The following is a 19,398-nucleotide window of genomic DNA, read 5'->3' as shown; positions in this document are numbered from 1 at the left end:
AATAGATCATTACTGTTAAGAATAAATAATAAAAGGCAAAAGACTTATGCAGTCTGAAGAAACAAGAGTAAATGGATATTAACATTTTGCTATTTGTTAGATCCTGTTCAAAAAGTTCCTGTTTTCTTAAATCTTCAACAATGGTTAGTTTTACTGATTTACAATATTTTGCCAGTATAATGAGTATAGATTGCGGTTTCATTGTTTTGATCCCCCCCCAAATAAACACCCAACAATTAGCATCATTTCACATATGTGTAACTAGCCATCTATATTCATTTTCACATTTTTTCCATTGGACTGTTTATATTCTTCTCATTTTTAGGGGCCCTTTATGTATTTGAAGTCCTTGTCCCTTGGTTATATCAATGTACGCATCTGCTTTTTTAATGGTTTCTTTTTCAGGGTTTTACATTTTAATGGGGACACATTTATTGATCTTTATTATGTGCTTTTGTTTCTTGTGTAAGAGATCCTTTTCTACTCAAAATCATAAGAATGGTTAGATATATTATCTTCTAAAAGCTTTACAGTTTTGTTTTTCACCTTTCATCTTTATTTCATCTGGATGCCTGTGTGACTTGTTCTAGTTTCTCTTATCTTTTCCATTAGTCTATTTCTCTATCCCCACTCTAATGTTACACAGTTTTAATTACTACAATTTTTAGTAATTACACTGAAATTAAAATATTTTGAAATTAAAGTATTTGATATTATAAAATGTAAATATTTTCTTATTTTTTGCGATATTATTATGCATAGGAACACTGGACCTAAGTTTCTTAGGCAAACTAGGTCAGTGTAAATAGTTTATTACAGAAAATGGTTGCGTAGACCCAGTTAAGGGCCAACCATCCATTGACCCCATATCATGTGGCAGGCAGTATGCTAAATGCTACATACATAATTATCTCCCCAAAAAACCTCATTAGTATATTAATATATTCATCTTCCAGACAAAGAAATGAAGGGTTTATGGCATTCAACCTTAGACCTCCTTGACATAAAGCCTGTCTCCTTGACCGTTATGCATATTGTCCTCTCATATGGGCTCCTCTCCCTAGTTTATCTCCCACACAGAAAGAACCTGTTATCTTCAACCTGGGTGACTTCACATTGTAGGTGACTCATCCAAACCTGAGCCTCTTTAATTCACCTGACACTGACTTTTCATCTCCAGAGACCTCTGCTCCTTCTCTATTTCAGCCATACATCCCCATGGCCACTCCGTGGGCCCTGTCATCACCCAGAATTGTGCCATTTCTGAAACATTAAAATCAAGTATCTCATTCTCTAACCCCAATCTTAGAGGCCTCTTGCTCATTGACCCCTCTGCTACCTTTCTATTGGTCAGTCCCCTGCTGTGTTTTCTCCCTTGGCTAATCAGCTTTGTTTCCATGGCCCAACATGTGAGCCTCTCTTCTGCCTGTGTCTGAGTGAGTCAACCTGACTTTACTCATCTAGGCGGATTGCATAGTCCTGCTGAAGAAAGTCATTCAAGCACAAAGATTTATGCCTCTCCAAAGTGGAGAGACTTATGTACCCTCCCTATGTCTGGTTGATGCCTGCTTACACTTTAGTTTCAGCTTAGAGTCTATATTCTTGCTGAAATCTTCTCTAAACAACCTGATTTAGGTTCTGGTGCTGAGTACCTACACACCAGCGTGTCTGGCACTCCCACAGCAGCGCCCCACTGTGTAAGAGTGTAGTTTCCTCTCTATCCCTTCAGGGTGCTAAGTGCCTTATGGGAAGGGACCTGATCTCTTAGTATTTATTGCAGCCCTAATACCTCTTATATTTCAGGACTAAATGAAACAATCCACAATAAGTTAAGGAACCAACCAAACTTATAGATGAACATGTTTTAAATATCTCTAAATTCCACAATAACATATTTGTAGAAAAATACTCGTAACTTCTCAAAAGATTTTCAAACTTATTTTGTCAGTTTTGTGCAAAATCATTGTATTTGGTCTTGGTAAAATATGACCAAAACAAAGGTATATTCTATAATGGTCTGTGTAGGAAACAAAAAGAAAAAGCAATTTGGAAGACCATGGAAAACTTGATATATCTGTTATATTGGAGAAGTAGCTTATGAATTTATCTCTTTGAGGAAATAACCCCTATAGAAATCTTAGAATTTGAGGTGTATTATTTCTGTTGCTTAATTGGACATTATGGATTTTTTTTTAACTACGTATTTACTATGCCTTCTTAGACGTTTTATTAAATGTGGTGACTAAAAAGCAGAAGTTACTACCACCACTTAACATTTCTCAACGGTTAAATCAAAGTGCTTGTGAGAACAAATATTATAAGTTGTTAAATCCTTGATGATAATAAAAAAAAGAAATATTAATTTGTTTTTATCACATATATTTATTTTTAAGTTAACATACTTATGAAAAGTAAAAATTTCTCCTGAAAATTAAAATTGCTCCTTGTTACCAAGCTTTAACCACATGCTAAGCACCGTGAGAGGGGTTAATAAAACAAAGATAAATGATTTAGACAGTGTCTACTCTAAAGACAAAACTGATTCTTTTGGGATTTTATAATGTATAAAATAGATGTTTTCTGTATAAAGTTTTACAGGAAAAAAAAAAGGAACTCTACTGTCACAGGTTTTACTCCCTCGCTTCACATGGCAAACTGGGATATCCTTACTGTTGAAACCTGAAAACAAGTTCTCTAACTAGATTTTTCAGAAGAGGTATAGCTCCAAGGGAGATGGAAATGAAGGCTTAACAAATGTTTATTGAATTTACTGAACAGAGTTACTAATTAATGTTGCTTCAGAGAGCCAGTGCCCAAATACAGATTTCTTTTCTGCATACAGTTATGCCTGCTTTTTGCCATACTTGAGCTCAGTCAGATCTTTTTGCTCTAACTTTGTTGACATGAGGTATTCAATGCATGTTTATTAAATAATTATTTTGGTACATATTAGGGTAATTTTCTATTAGCCGTAGAAAATTGTCGTTTTGTACTTCAGAAACCCTCAACAGCAGTCAGTACCTATGGCTCAGTCTGGTATGTAACACCACGACGTTGGCAGGGAAAGGGAAGTTTTATTCATTATCTGGGGGACTTTGTCTTAATTGAGGAGTGAGAAACACATAAGTGAAATGATCAGACTCTGTCCAAGAACTCAGGAGAAGATCATTTTTAGGGTCAGTCATTTTTCATGTTACGTAAAGTTAGTGAGAAATCCATGGCTTGGTTTTAGAATAAAGGATCCTATTAGTAGATTATGTGTTCTATCCAGGTATTTTTGTAAACTGTTAATTGCATATGAACTTTGTGTTAACTGTCAGTGGTGTAGTGAGAAGTAAGGCAGAAATAAAAGTTCTATTTTAGTAGGTTTTCTATGCATAACTATGTTTTTACCAGTGTAATTGCATTCTGGATGATTCATAACTTCTTGGCACAATTTCTTAATATTTTGACATTTGTATTTTTATTTTTCTTTGAGGTCCACAGTCTAAATTTTAATAATTAATACTTTTATATTTTTTATTATATCCTTAAGATGTGGGCTGTATTTCATTTTTATTATTCAGATTGCAAGCAACTGTATGTCTAACTATTTAAATAGCTTATTATGCTAAATTTGAACAAGTTGAAACCATAACATAATTCTGATATCTAAAGTTGATGAAAGAAGCTTTTCATGTAGGAAAAAAGATAAGAAGCTAAGCATTCAGGGAGAGAATAAGACCAACCTTAAGGAAAGTAAGAACAGCCGGCAAGGGGGAGGAGGGGAGACCAGGAAGAGAATAGATTTTGAATTGATGAGGGGTGGGGGGAATGAAGATTTAGATGGGCAAAAAACAAAAAATCTATACTGTCCCTGAAGTCAGTATATTCTACCTACATTTCCAAATATCTTATATTAGAAGATTACAAAGGAAACTTATAAGCTAATTTTTTATAAGCTTAAATTTTTATAAATTATAAGCTTAATTTTTTAGTATTCCCAAACAATTTTTAGGAAGGAGGTAGAATATATATTCCCAGTACAGCAATTGCAAGGCTGTAGAGATTTTTAAATGAAATCTCTGAACATCCAGAACAGTTTGAAAGATTTGCTATTGCTTACTAGCATTCCTACTGCATTTAAAACAAATTTTTTTTATATTTATTTATTTTGAGAGAGAGTACATGCACACATGAGTGGAGGAGGGGCAGAGAGATGGAGAGAGAGACAATAAATACCAAGCAGGTTCCTCACTGTCAGTGCACAGCCCTACATGGGGCTCAAACTCACAAACTGTGAGATCATGACCATAGCCGAGGTCAAGAGTCAGATGCTTAACCAACTGAACCCCGCCCACCCCCCGAAATATTTTGAATCCGATTCTTTCCCACCTTCCTTGGGGGAATGTAGTGATTTATTCATTAAATATTAAGATCTGAAATAATCATGTATAAACTTTCTAGAATGTTCTCTTATTTTTCCTAGTCAACCCAGGAATACATCCTTAATAGGTAATAGATTGATGTTGAGAACATCATTTTTTGCTTTTAGCTAGCTATGTGCAACTGGACTTGAGTTGTTTCATATGTAAGTGAAAGTGACTAAATTATCTTAAGAACTTTCTTTGATAAAGTCACTATTCATACTACTGTAGAGTTTCCACTGTCAGAACAGCATTATTTCAAGAGAATATACAACACAGTGTGGTTTCTGTTATCTGTCCCTCTCCTTACTGTCTATAGTGTTAAGAAAGAATGTTCCCGAGAAGGAGACCGTGTTTTCAGTGTATATATATTCTTATGTAGATGTGTTGGTTGTTGATCTTTGGCCCCAGTGAAAAGGAATATAAACAAAAATTTTACCACACTCAAATGCAGATACACAACCTCCTTCTATGAAACATTACTGGTTTTGAGCAATAGTTATAGATTCATTTGATTTCAAACCAATAAATTTAAATACTCAGTCTGCTCACATACAAATTTATAAGAGTGTAACTAAGTGGTACTTTATGACTTGCATTACTTTTTCATTTCAGAAAAAAGGTAAGGAGGGGGGAAAATCGAGGTAAAGCACAGAGGAGAGACTAAATTGAGAACTATTGTGATGGCTGTGGATCCTGCTTGAAAGTGGGCTCAGGCAAGTTTATAAAGACTTCGCAGGTTGTACATCCTTCCAAGTTAATAATTTCAGTGTAGTGCCATTTTATAAAGAGGCAATGGCTTTCTCCTTTTCTGTTGTCCTATTTCAAAAGTTTATTATAGAAGAATGTTTAGAAGAAGATAAAGATATTATTCATTTTATGTGCCTTTTTATGTAGACTTGTTGATGTTGGCCTCTGACCTGAGGGCTCCCTTCCTCAAAAACAAAACAGTGGCACACTGAAATGATGGTCCAGAGGCATCCGCTTTCTCTGAAACTTTGCCAGTCAGTAACACTAATGGCATATGCTCTTCATTTTAACTGCTAAACCGATAAACCATGTCTGCACACATCTGAGTCTTTTGGGAATACAATTAAATTTGTATCCCACTACTCAAGCAAGTATATCACAGGAAGGAGGGAGGTTGAGAGAAAAGAGAATAATAGAGAGGCACTGGGGGAATAGAAGGATGAGACTAAAACACACTTTTCAAAAGTATGTGCCACTTTCTATGTTAGACCTGGTGTTATTTTTATGCTGATTAAGCAATTGAGCATATGGTAATAAAAAAGTATTTTTCCCCATAAATGATGCAAATTACCTAACTTAAAGGATATTCAGGATGAGTATAAATTACTAAGAGAGTCATTATTGAGGACCTTTAAGAAATATGTTAGCAATTTTGTACATTAAAAATTTTATTTCCTGCAAAATTTGAGTTACATAAAGCCTACTGATAGTTATAGGTAAAAGCACAAATAAATATAGTTGAAAGCAAGTCATAACTAGCGATGAAGTAGTTTGTCCAGCAAAAACTGAACATTTTTGTTATTAAAAGCTAAATTTGATTATGAAAATAATGTTTATCATGCAAGCTTAGGCAACACAAATATATAGAAGGGGAGGAGACTTAAGAGGTAAATAACTGTATGAACTACCAGTTAGGCTTCATAGCCTAGACTGTCTTGGGTGTACCCACTTGCTCAGGGTGTTTAAGCAGCTACAAAAAAGGCCAGTTATGGTGAAAAACAGTGAGCAAGTTTGAGAGTGGCACAAGATGATTGGAACATTATCAGGGCCCAGAAAATACATGGTCTGGTAGGTTTGGTCCAAGAGTTCAGACTTAATACTCAGTGCACTGGGAAGAGTTGTAAATAGGAGAATGTTACTATATATTTTTTTAGAAGGCCATTCCTGTGGCTATGTGAAAGACAGTCAAGCCTTGTAAGAATGGATTAGGAAAGGCCAGTTTCAAAGATCGTACTTGAACTAGGAGGTAGAAATAAAGATAGGAAGAAATGGTTGATGAAAGGTCTATTTTGGAGGTGTAATCCAGTATGTGTGTGTGTGAGAGAGAGAGAGAAAGAGGAAGGAAGGATGGGAGGGAGGGAGAGAGGGGGAGAGAGAGTTTGGGAGGGTCGCTCCTGGAGAAGAATAGCTAACTTGTTTTCTTTCGTTACTCCATCCTTCCTTTCTCTTTCTTCCATTCTTCCCCCTCTCTTCTTTTCTTTCCTTTTCAAAAGAATTCATTGAGATGAAGAACATCTTTGTTGCCAAGGTGGTCACAGTCTAACACACATAAACTCTATAAAAACTGTACATAGAAAGATGCTTATGGTCTAGTTGTATGCTTTGTACTAGTTAAATAAACCGTTTTATCCAGTAAGTGGTATTAAAGCAGTAAGCTTCAACATTTAAGGGAGCATATGTTTAAGGCACTTAACCCACACTTAAGAGAATGTTAGTAGGTTTTACAGCAGGAGTGATATTTGAGCCCCCCACCCCCCACACCATTGGGTGTGGTGTGAGCTGGGTGTGCAGACAACACCAACTATATGCCAGGAAGAAGGTGTAGCATCTTAATGAGCACTTGACCTATTCAGTAAATTTCAAAAAATCCAACAGTATCCATGTATGAAAGGAGTGCTAAAATGAGCCACTAATCAAGGCTATGTATATCAATTTTGAATTTATTAATTGCTTTTGTGCAATGTCACTGACCATTTTTCTGTCCCTCAGGTACTTCAAGTGCATTCCAGTCTCAGTCTTCATGTTTATTTTCAGCTTGCCTATTAAATTTCCCTCCTTCAAACCCTGTCCCAAATACTTATTGCTTTCTCCTCAGGTCTTAGGACTTCTCCTAAAGAGACTTCCCACCTTCCACTTTACATACAACCTGATCGCTGTCTAATCCAGTACCTTTTTCTTTTTCTTTTTTTAATTTTTTTTTAATGTTTTATTTATTTCTAGGAGAGAGAGAGAGACAGCGTGAGCAGGGGAGGGTCAGAGAGAGAGGGAGTCACAGACTGAAACAGGCTCCAGGCTCTGAGCTGGCTGTCAGCACAGAGCCCGATGCGGGGCTCAAACCCACAAACCACGAGATCATGACCTAAGTGAAAGTCGGACGCTTAACCGACTAAGCCACCCAGGCGCCCCTCCAGTACCTTTTTCTAAATTATTCTTTATAACACATCTGGCTGGTATTATCACACCTGTCCATTTGCTTTTATGTTTGTTGCCTCCACTAAAATATGAGCTTTACAAGGGAGGAAGCTGTCAGGAGGAAGCTTATTTACAGCTGTATTCCCTGTACCTAGACCAGTACTTGTACATACCAGACCTGTAAATGATCATTGAATAAATAAATGAATTCATTGAATGAAAAGTGAAACCAAAGTTATTACAGAGTATCCTTAATCATTTTTTGCTTTATCTTATCCCTTGGATATCCTTTAGGATTGAGTTGTTAAAGGTTTAGTTTGGTTGCAAGAAAGAACCATGCTCCATTGCTTGGGGTGGGGCAGTTTCTGCTAGAATGGTAAGGCAGCAGCAAGAACATCTTATCGGTAGTCACTCTAGATCTCAGTACTTTCCATGGGGGTGGGGGGGGAGTACAGCAGGCTTTATGGGACTCCTTCAGGACCAACAGCTCTGGAAAGCCGTGATCCCAATCACCTCCTCTCAGAAGTCCAAAACCATGGTTCCCTGCTGACTTCTGTGTCTACCTCCTGCTTTCATGTTCTGTAGGAGCAAACATGATTGTCTTGTTTCTCACCTTCCACTGAGGACTGCCCCTTGGGACTGTCTCCCTTCCAGCCACCTTCTCAGCCATTGGCGCATCACATGTTCAGCCAATTTATTGCAACCTTTGGCTTACTCACCCTCCCTGATGCACTCAGGTGTGGTCAGAATAGCAGAATGATTGTGGTTGAAGTGATTAAAACTTTCTGTAGAAAGAATTGCATGTGGCTACTTGTCCAACAGAGCCACAGAACTGCATGTGGATGTGTCAGGCACAGAGTGTGCCATGGATTGTTGAGTCCAGTGCATTTTGTTGTTGGCATTGAGCAGATTTGAGGCTCCGTCTTTAGAGTATACCAGTGGGACTTACTATTTTCTCCTAGAATTCACCTAATTTCGAGGAGCTCACAGTCTTTCCCCACTTGAAGGGGGGTTCTGCCTCCTCTCTTCCTGCTCCCCATGATAACACTGGACACCAGGCAGGGTTTAGATGATCCCCAAACATCTGTTAGTCTGTATAGGAGACCTCTTTTCTGCCCCTCTCCTGTTCCGTGCTGCTGGAGAGAATGACTCCTCTTCAGCCAGGAGGACGGAGCTAGCAGCTGGTATACATGGGTTCTGGATCCAGTTCTGCTTCTAGCTAGCTCTTTGATTTCAGACATTTTTATTGACCACTCTGAATCTTAGTTTTACAAGGTAGAAAATGAGGTGGTTGGAGTAGGTGTTAATGTTCTTACTTTGAAATTGTTTGATTGTGTTCTTTTCCTCTTTAAAGAAGATGGTGGGGTTAGCTCAGCCTGTGTTTTTCAAATGGACTCTTCACACCCCTAGGGAGTGGCTGTTTTTGAGAGGTCTGACAATACATTGCACGTTCTTGTGGAGCTCTGATCTTATTTAAGGATTTTAGGGAGACATTATCATCGAAACATACATATTTGATGGAACAGAATATTAAATTTGCACAGATTTTACAATAACACATGAAATTTTGTAGTGCTTTTTATATTTGGTAGCCTATAAAATCTTTTTAATAAATGAGGGGAGGGAACTTTCAAAAGATGTTTATATCTTTCACCTTTGATTTACTAATACTCCTATAGGTAGTGCCAAAGAGTGACTAGTCAGTATTTATAAAGTTGGAGAAACTCATCTCTGTCTGATCCTTGTTTTTGTATGAGCGGTGACCATGCTGTTTCCTTCATGTGACTCATCACTGTTTATAAAAGGAAAGGTAGTCTTCTCTGGGTGAAAAATTTTGAAATCATCGATGGGGAGTGTTCCCTTTGTGAACAATTAGTTCTTCAGACCAGTTTGTTTCCCCCCAAATTGTCTGTTAATGTTGTAACAGATGGTTTCCGTTATGAGGCTCCTTTTGCTTCTCTCTGAAGACCAACATGTGAATGAAAAATGCACTGCTTGGTAGGAAAGAGCCCAGGGAGATGTGGTGGGCAGGAAGGCCCAGCATCCCAGCTACCTAACTTGCTAGCTGCTCATTCTGCTCAGCCTGCTGACCAGACGTGATTGTGAGACTGGGAGCTTCCATCAGGAAGAGCCCAGGTGTTAATCTAAAGAGAACTGGGCTGGCAGGGTGCCGGACAGCACTTACTTCACTGCAGCTTTCTCAAAAGCAAGTTTGGAACTGGTGGTTGTTGGCGTTGACGAATTGCTATGTACCCACAAAAATGTGATTTCCAAACCTGGCTAGGGTTTGGAAACCATGCCTAGGAAACATATAGAAACATAAAATACATATTTCAGGGTCCTCCTGAAGACTTATCAAAAAAAACTCCCTGGAATTTTTATTGCTAGGCCTATTTTGAAAAATTTCCCACTGGACAAGAGCCCAAGCCTAGTTATAGTGTATTTGAGTTCACCTGCTTGTTCGGTAGACTGTAGGCTCTCTGAGGGCAGAAAGCATGTCCTTGTTCTGTTATCAAAGCACCAGGCCCAGAATTTACGTGACACTCAGGACATTGAAGGAATGACTGCATATGTTACGCTTGTCATCAACTTCCCAGGTAAACCAGCTACATTCTCTAACATCTTGTAGAACTAATTTTTTTTTTTAATGTGACTATGTTTACGTTTTAAATTAGTCCTCAGAAGTGAAAGGCCAGCACATTACTGAAAGCCCATTTATCTAGTACACTGCACTCACCTCTAAGTCATTACCCCGGGGAAGCCCTTTGCATTAGGGCAATGATATCAGCATCATGTATAAATACTAATCTATAGTGTGGCCATCACTCTTCTTAGAAGTCAAGAGGTTGATAGTGATAGAGTAGGCTAAGCTCATTGAAGCTTGACGGTTTGTGTGATAATTACTAGGTAAATAGTTTATATATGACCAATTTTCTAATAGGATTCTACTTAGAATTAATTTTTTTTTTTTTAATTTCTAGGTATGTGTCACTCTTAGTTGAACTGAATTTCAGATTTAAAAGGAAATCTTGCTTCATTCAGATCCCCTTTCACTGCCATATTGTTTTGGAAAACTCTAGTGTTGCATGCAATTATACTGGTTTCAGTTTTATTTAACTAGAACCTGATGACTATTACTGGAATATAATCGTAATTTAAATATTGCTGATTCTTCAGTTTAATTTTTCATGCATAAGATGACTTGGGGACCTTGTCTGAATTTAAGACTACATATAATGACTAGTATGAACAAAAGTTAAAGGGTAAAACTGTCCACACGTTAAATATAAACAATGTAGTGAACTGTGCAGCAAAGCATTTATTGTGGGAAATGAAACAAGCCAAAATAACATTTGGCAGGAGATCTAATTCTGTTTTAGCCGTTTTAATTATATTTCTTTAGATAAAGATAACGGATTATATAAAGTTTAGGGAACTTCCAACATTGCTTAACTGTATATGTTGAAATTACATATGATTATTTCACATTTAATATCTGAAGGTGGAGTCATTATAAATTTTCAGATTTTGCTGAGCAGCCCTGTAACTATTCCAACATATTCATTATAAATGCTGTTCTGGAGCAGAAAGAAACTAAAGAACTATTGGGTCTGTGTTTACTCAAGAAGAAAGAAGCAGCTTTTGGGATGAGCTATGGTTTTGCAATATAATGAATGGAATTTATATTTTTAAAATCAGTTTTTAGTATAGCTTTTTGCTATTTCTGATTGGTCAGAGTTAATGAGGGAAACTATCCTCCCCTTTTGTAGTTTTATAACATTTCACATCTCAGAATTCCTTGAAGCCTGGATAACTAAAGGAAAATGTGGATAACTAGGGATTTGAGCAAATTTTGAAAGGCTAATCTATAAAAAGCAGATTTACCACCTTCAGCATAACTCTAGATGGAAGGAGGCAGGTCAGTGGAGAGAAGTTACACCGAGATTTTAGAGTCAGCTTTAGATGGAGCTTGTTAATAAACTATGCACAACAATAAGTTGTCATAAGGACGTGTAGTGAATATGCTGGGTGTTTTAAAGAAAGGTCAAAACTTGTCAGGAATATTTTACAGGAAGAGAAGAAAACCTAAACTAAATCAACACTAAATGGCCATTTGAAATATGAGTATCTATAAATATAAGTTCTTCTCCATTCTTGATCTCATTTGTGAGGTGTGATGCCTGCTGTGGGAAGAGATTGTGTTAACAAGTATATTGATGGCTGAGCACACCAACAGAAGTTTAACCCACTCTCTCGTCTTATTTTAATTGTATTTTTATCTATCAATTAATGGGTTTATGTTCACCTTCTTAGCAATGTTACTGTGTCTTTTTTTTTTTTTTTTTAAATAAAAGGAAGAAATATAAACCATTCGTACCACCAGTATTGTAGAACTCTTATATTCAGGCATCGGAAGCAGGGGGCAAGGTATCAGAATTCATCATGTCACAGTGGCCTTGCTCCATCCCTTTTATTCTTTGATCTCTGCAGCCCTGTTGCCCTGATGACAGATCATCCTGAAATGGGAAGTGCTGACCTATCAGAAATAAATAGCCGGAAATTATTCTAACAAATGACTAAAAAATATAAATTCCATTATAAACTCCTAACTCATACCCCCCACACAAAAATATGAATCAAATTAATGCTGTGTTTTGAAAGTCACTTATGGCTGAATTTGGGCTAGTAGCAATGTCTTTTTTGCTGTTACCTGTGCTCAACCATAATTCTTGGCAAAGGTCACACAATTTTGTTTTTGGAATAAGGTCAGCAGCATACCCTCTGTTGCTGTACTGCTAACTGAACTTCCAAAATGAAGCTCATAGCCAAGAAGAAAGTTAAAGCAGAAAAGATACAGTAAATGAAAAATTAGCAATAAGACTATAAAAACGAAGCCCATTATTTCAAGGACTCCTTATTGCTAAGTAAGTTTTAAGACACTAAGTTCTCATTTCTTGGCCACAGTGTATTAATATATGTAATACTTGAAATTTTAAGTATGACGTTCCTAGGTCATACGTAATGGGCATTGCAGTCCATTAAAAAGGACAAATAAGGCAGCATTGTTCCATGCCTTAAATTTCTCAGCCTTCTTTGTAGCCTGGGTCTTCCGTATGTTAATCCCCAATTTCTATTTGGTTGGTGAAATGTCATCAAGCTTAATTTTTCCCTCCAAATACTTTATACATTTTCAACCATTTTTTTTATGAATGACTAACTTGGGCATGTTGGCAATAACAGAACTGTTGTGTCCGTCAGGCACTATTTCATTCTGTCCCCGTGGGTCTTGGCCAAGGAGACAACTGCAGAGAATGCCAGAGCCCTTTTGAGCACTTCATTGGTCCCAGTATTTGAGGCCACGCCAGCTATTTCAGGTTTAAAAACTCCTGTGTATCGCCTTCAGCCTTTATTTTAAAACTGGCATAAAAACAAAATTATCAAGGGAGGCTACTCCATGAAATGCTTTCCTTGCCCTAGAAATGCTCAGTAAAAGTGAGGCTAACCATGACTCTGGCTCCCCAGTGTGGAAGAACTAACACGTAAACCAGATCCTACTTCAGTCTGCATCCTCTTCCATACGTTGAACTTCTAAATGAGCTGCTGTGTGCATGATATATTTAGTTTCATTTAAACTAAATAACAGCAACTTAATAGAAAGTATAAAATAAGCTCTTTCTATACTCAAGGCATCTACGGCGTGTTGAGAGCAAGTCTGATAAACACTTGACTGAGAAGAGTTCTCCTGTGAAGTGCTGTTTTGGGGAAGGACAATAAAGCCTGCCGCTTGCGTACGGGCACCGCCTTCTCACATCTGGTTGGGAAGCACTTCATGAGATGTGGGATTAACACGGTCCCTCCAGGGGTTCTGCGGCACAAGAACTGAAGCAAAGGGGAGATGTAGCAACTCGCTACATGCCTCAGCGGTTACAGCAGCTAAACTGGGATGAAGGGCCCATCGCTTTTCAGCCCTTCTGCCTGACAGGTTGATAAGAAAGTGTTGACTAAAGCTTTTCAGTTCTTTTTAATTTATGGCCACAGTGTTTCCTCCCATCTTGGGTGATTGTTGAAAAAGGATAGTGAGGACTTTGTGATATTGTTTGTGGGAGCTTCATGTAGATATCAAGATCCGTGTAATTTGGACAACCTTTTTGAAGTAACTTGGGCATCAGGAACTGAATGACCATCATGCGTGGCGTTTCCAGGTAGTTACAGCTTCACTGCAGTCAATCGTTAGAATAAAAAATCTTCAAGTATGATAGGCAATGGCTTAAGTTCCCAGATGTGCACCAAGTATCATGTTTATGAGTGTTCTGTCTCACAGGAGGGAGTGTTTCACCTCTAAATGAAAAGGTGACTATGAAGTTGTCCATTTGTGACCAGTATAGGTGCATTTAGGCCTGTGTGCAATTGAAGCTGCTGTTCTCAAAAACGAAATACTGAACTGAGGCCTTCATTGTACATTCTGAGAAACACAACGAAAAAGGATGGATCTGGATTTCAAGTGTTGTTGATGCTATTGGCTTAGACATGTTCCCTTTATTGGGTCTGTTTTGCAAGCCTAAATTTGAGCCTGAAGAATTTCTCCATATAAATGTCTTAAGTATTGCAGTGGCACATCCATCACCTTTTTGCTTTTGAATTACAAAGATAACCTTAAGATATGAGCCTTATACTGGGCAATGTGATGCATACACAGAAAGGGTGAGCCTCCTTAGTGATGAAATCAGCCAGTGCCCAAGAGGAAAGTAATAGGCAGAAAGGATAGAGTTGATGAAAAAATTGATTCTTTTCCATTAAACTGTACGTGATGTGTTTTTTATGAAGCAGGCATCGGCTGAAATAAATATTTTTTCAACTACGAAGAGATTGAGAGTGAGGGAGAGGAAAAGTATGTAAGCGATCAGGGGATAAATATGTGTCTTATTCCATTACCTTCTCAAATAATGAGAAAGTTCAAAAGCATTCCATTGTAGTTACTTCAAATGTTTAATTGGCCTTTGGTGCTATTACAGCTTTTTAATGTTAATGATGGCCTTATTTTTATTTTAAAGTACATTTGGACTTCATGTGTCGTCATTTTCTCAATTCTAAAAGTTGTGTTGCTTATTTTCAGGTTTACCAAAGATGCAGGTCATTAAGAACTATGCCGGGACACCACCCCCAGCTCTTCATGAAGGACCCCCCTTACATATCCAGGCAGGGGATACCGTTGAACTTCTGAGAGGAGATGCACACAGTCTGTTTTGGCAGGTACTACCTAAATTACAGTGTTGGTTTTTGCCTTACTCGATGATTTATTACTGCTCAAAGAATACAGCTCTTGTCTTTAGGAATTGACTGCATGCTTTCAGCTTCAGAAATTTTACAAGATGTGGAGAAAATTATCTTGTATTAGCCTTCCTCCTATTTACCAATGCCAAAACGGCAGCAAACATTAGAACGCTAAAGAAAAATAGGATCAGTGCTGTGGATCATAATTACCATTTTTATTAAAAATTCGTACTTTGCCAGAACATTTTTTCCAAACCTAGGACCTATGGGTGTGATCTAATTTGCATTGCTTTAACATATTAACAGTTCATTTCAGGGGAACTACCTAATTAGCTTGCCAGTGGCCATTTCTGGGCCACACTTGATTTGTGCTGAGCCACAGAAATACCTGAGGTTCTCAGAGGTTCTCTGGGCATAATTCATGAAACGTATGAAATGTGAAAAGTAAGTGAGCATGTTGATGTTTGCTGGAGATGAAATCTCTCTTGTCCGGTAAGCCTATATTGGGTTTAAGAATTGTGTTAACTGAGGAAAATATGGTGTAGTGTTAAGATTTGTTAAAGCTAGATGGTAGGACATTGCTATTTACTAAAGTATTCTCTCTTTTCATGTGTGTGTTAGAAATATTTCCCAACAAAATTAAAGAGTTGGTTAAAAATCTGTTGTGTGCTGAGGGAAAGGGGTGTGGGCTCAACAGGAAGATTAGCACATAAGTAAAATTTGGTTAGGAGGAGAGACAGAGAGAGTAGAGAAGGACTGATGGATAATAATCTCTTGTGAACTTGTATAAATGATGGCTATTTTGTTTGCTTAAAACTATTTTATGGTCTGCCATCTTGTTATAGAGGAATGCCCCTAGATTGAACATTTATCTTCAACCACTGTAGCCAATGCTGTGGCCAATGACTTTTTCAAAACTCCACCCTTAATATCTTACCCCTCGCCATACCTCATCCTTCCCCAAAAAGGAAGACAGAATGTCAGACTGAAATTCTACTAACTCTTCAGTCCAGTCCTGCACATTCCACCCCAGAAACATACCTACATGTGTACCTATAAGGTTTCTCTCATTCAAGACTAACTTTTCTTCTTGGGTTTTTCATCCCACATTTCATCAGCTGGCTCTTAATTCCTGCATTTTCAACTTAATTCTCTGCACCAGCTCCTTTTCTATGGCAAATAAATATACTCATGCTCCTCCCATCTTAAAATACATTTACTCAACTTCTGCCTGATTATGTTAGTGTCCCTCCTCCCTTCTCAAAACTAAGCTTCAGGGTGCCTGGGTGGCTCAGTTGGTCAAGCATCCAACTTCTGCTCAGGTCACGATCTCGTGGTTTGTGAGTTTGAGCCCCGCATCAGGTTCTGTGCTGACAGCTCAGAGTGTGGAGCCTGTTTTGGATTCTGTGTCTCCCTCTCTCTCTGCCCCTCCCCTGCTCATGCTCATGCTCATGCTCTGTCTGTCTCTGTCTCTCTCTCTCAAAAATAAATAAAAAAATTTTTTTAAAAGCTAGGCTTCTTGAGAGAGTAGCCTATACTCAGTGTCTCCTTCCTTCTGCCCTATTTATAATGTAATCTGCTACAGAAACTACTTCTACTTGAGTCACTAATACCACTTAAAAAAATAGTGTTGCAATATATATAATAAACTGCACTTATTTAAAGCCTACAGTTTGATACGTTTGTGAAACTGTCACTGATCAAGATGATAAAAATCACCCCACAAAGTTTTTGTGTGCCCCTTTATAATTTCTCCTTCATGCCTCTGCCCATTGTCCTTCCTCAGTCCCCAGGCAAGTATTGTTCCGTCCTCAGACTATGAGTTTGCATTTTTAAAATGTTATATAGTACATCATATAGTTCATTCTTTTTTGTATGGCTTCTTTCAACATCATTATTTTGAGATTAAACCATGTTGCTTTGTGTAATGATCATTTTTATTTTAAAAAGTTTTTAATGTTTACTTATTTTTGAGACAGAGAGAGAGAGAAAGCAGGGAGAGGCAGAGAGAGAAGAGACACAAATCCAAAGCAGGTTCCAGGCTCTGAGCTGTCAGCACAGTGCCTGGCATGGGGTTCGAACTTGCGAGCTGTGAGATCATGACCTGAGCCAAAGTCCGATGCTTAACCCACTGAACCACCGAGGCACCCCAATAGTTCTTAATTTTTAAAAATCACCTTATTGGTTGTATGATTGGCATACAAAAAGCTATACGTATTTAATGTAAGCAACTTGAGAAGCTTGGAAATAAGTATAAATCCTTGAAGCTATCACCACGATTGATGCCATAAACCTATCCTTCACCTCCAAAAGTTTCACCCTGCCCTCTTTATTTTTGTGATAAGAATACTTACCATCTAGCCACTTAGCAAATTTTTTAAGTATATAAAGTGGTATTATTAAATACAGGACTATTCTGTGCAGTGGATCTCTAGGACTTATTCACCTTGCCTAACTTAAATTTTGTGTCCTTGGACTCAATTATCAACTCCACTTTCCAACAGCCCCTGGCAACCACCATTCTGTTCTTTATTTTTATGAGTTTGACTATTATAGATTCTTCATGTAGACATAGCTAAGACATGGAAGTATCCTAATGTCCTCAGTAGATTAATGGGTAAAGAAACTGTGGTGTGTATGCACACTGGGATATTATTTGACTTCCAAAAGAAGAAAATCCTGCCATTTGTAAAATCTTGGAAGAACTTGAAGGACATTATGCTAAGTGAATGAGGTTCTTTTTTTTTTTTTAATTGCTTGTTGTTATGCCCTGTATGGATATAGCACAATTTATTTATCCTTTAGTTTATTGATGGAATTTCAGGTTATTACCAGTTTTTGGCTATAACAAATAAAGCTTCTATGAACTTTTAAATGTAAGTCTTTGTATGGACATATGGTCTTATTTTCAGGTAAATACTAAAAGGGGAATGGGTAGATCATATGTCTTTTCTTTTTTCTAGTTTTGGCTCTTCTGGATTCTTTGTATTTCATATGAGTTTTAGACACATCTTGTCGATTTCACCAATACAAGCTTGCCAGGATTTTGATTCTGATTGTGTTGAATTATAGATCAGTATGAGAAAACTGACATCTTAAGAATTTTGAGTCTTCTGACCATTGAATATGGTATTATCTCATTTATTTAGGTCTTTGATTTCTCAGCAATGTTTTATAGTTGTCAGAGTGAAGGATAGGCACATCTTTTATCATATTTATCTCTATTTCATATTTTATTTGATACTGTTGCAAATGGTGGTTTTAAAATTTCAATTTTTATTTATTGCTAGTATAGAAATAGTTTATTTTTGTAAATTGATCTTTATCCTGCAACCTTGTTAAACTCATAGGAAATTTTTTCTATAGATTCTACCAGATTTTTTAAATAGAGATAATCATGGTGTCAGTGAATAAACACAGTTTTATTTCTTCTTTTGCAAACTGGATGCTTTCTATTTCTTTTTCTTGCCTTGTGACAATGGTTACAGTCTCCAAGAAAATGTTGATTAGATTTATGGAAAAAGTACATAGTTGCTTCATTCCTGATTTAGGGCCAGGCGTGGGGGGCGTGGTGAACCATTAAGTTCTTTACCATTAGCCATGATGTTATTTGTAGTTTTTTGTAAATATGCTCTGTCAAGTTGAAGATGTTTCATGCTAGGCCTAGTTTGTTGAAAAAAAATTGTTTTTGTATGTTTTTATTATTTCTGAGAGAGAGAGAAAGAGAGACAGCATGAACAGGGGAGGGTCAGAGAGCGAGGGAGATACAGAACCTGAAAGAGGCTCCAGGCTCTGAGCTAGCTGTCAGCACAGAGCCTGACGTGGGGCTCAAACCTATGAACTGTGAGATCATGACATGAGCCGAAGTCGGACGCTTAACCAACTGAGCCACCCAGGCAACCCAAAAAAAGTTTTTTTTAAATCAGTAATTCATGTTGTATTTTGCTAAATGTTCTTTCTGCATCAATTGAGATAATTTTATCATTTTTAAGCTTATTAATATGGTGAATCAATGATTGATTTTCAAATGTCAAACCAATCTTGCTTTCCTGAGATAAACCCCAACTTGTAATGATATATTGTCCTTTTTCTATATTGTTTTATTTTCTTGTAATGTCTTTGTCCAGGTTTGGTAATAGTTTAACACTCGAAAAATAGAATCAGCATTATTTTTTCCTAAAGAGTTTTGTAGAATTGATATTATCAGGGAAGCTATCCAGGCCTAGAGTTTCCTTTGTAGGAAGATATTTTTTTTCAATTACAAATTCAGTTTCCTTAGTAAATATATGTCTGTGTTGGTTATCTATTTCTTTTTGAGTGAGCTTTGGTAGTTTTTGTGTAGAATCTATAGTGATGTCACCTCTCATTTCTGACATAGGTAATTTCTGTCTTTGCTTTTTTTCCCCTGGTCAGTCTATTTCATTGGTTATGAATTTTATTGATCTTCTACAATGAGGTTTTGTTTCATTGGTTCTATTATTTTTTAGTTTCCTATTTCATTGATATCTTCTCTATTCCTTATTCCTTCCTTCTTATTTTGGGTTTAATTTGTTCTTAT

At 37.2% G+C, this 19,398-nt stretch overlaps 1 protein-coding gene across 1 annotated transcript in view; it reads left to right on the top strand.

Moving 5' to 3' along the window:
- VAV3 (vav guanine nucleotide exchange factor 3) overlaps positions 1–19,398 on the top strand; it is a 353,383-nt gene that overhangs the window by 273,862 nt on the left and 60,123 nt on the right. The window contains exon 20 of the mRNA XM_039254969.1: positions 14,683–14,819. Within this exon, the coding sequence (XP_039110900.1) occupies positions 14,683–14,819 (137 nt within the window). The remainder of the gene's footprint in view (positions 1–14,682; positions 14,820–19,398) is intronic.

The sequence above is a fragment of the Hyaena hyaena genome, unplaced genomic scaffold, assembly GCF_003009895.1.
Source record: "Hyaena hyaena isolate Hyena2069 unplaced genomic scaffold, ASM300989v1 scaffold_504, whole genome shotgun sequence".
Taxonomy (NCBI): domain Eukaryota; kingdom Metazoa; phylum Chordata; class Mammalia; order Carnivora; family Hyaenidae; genus Hyaena; species Hyaena hyaena.
Note: the sequence above shows the minus strand (reverse complement) of the source record. Positions and strands in the feature narration are given on the sequence as shown.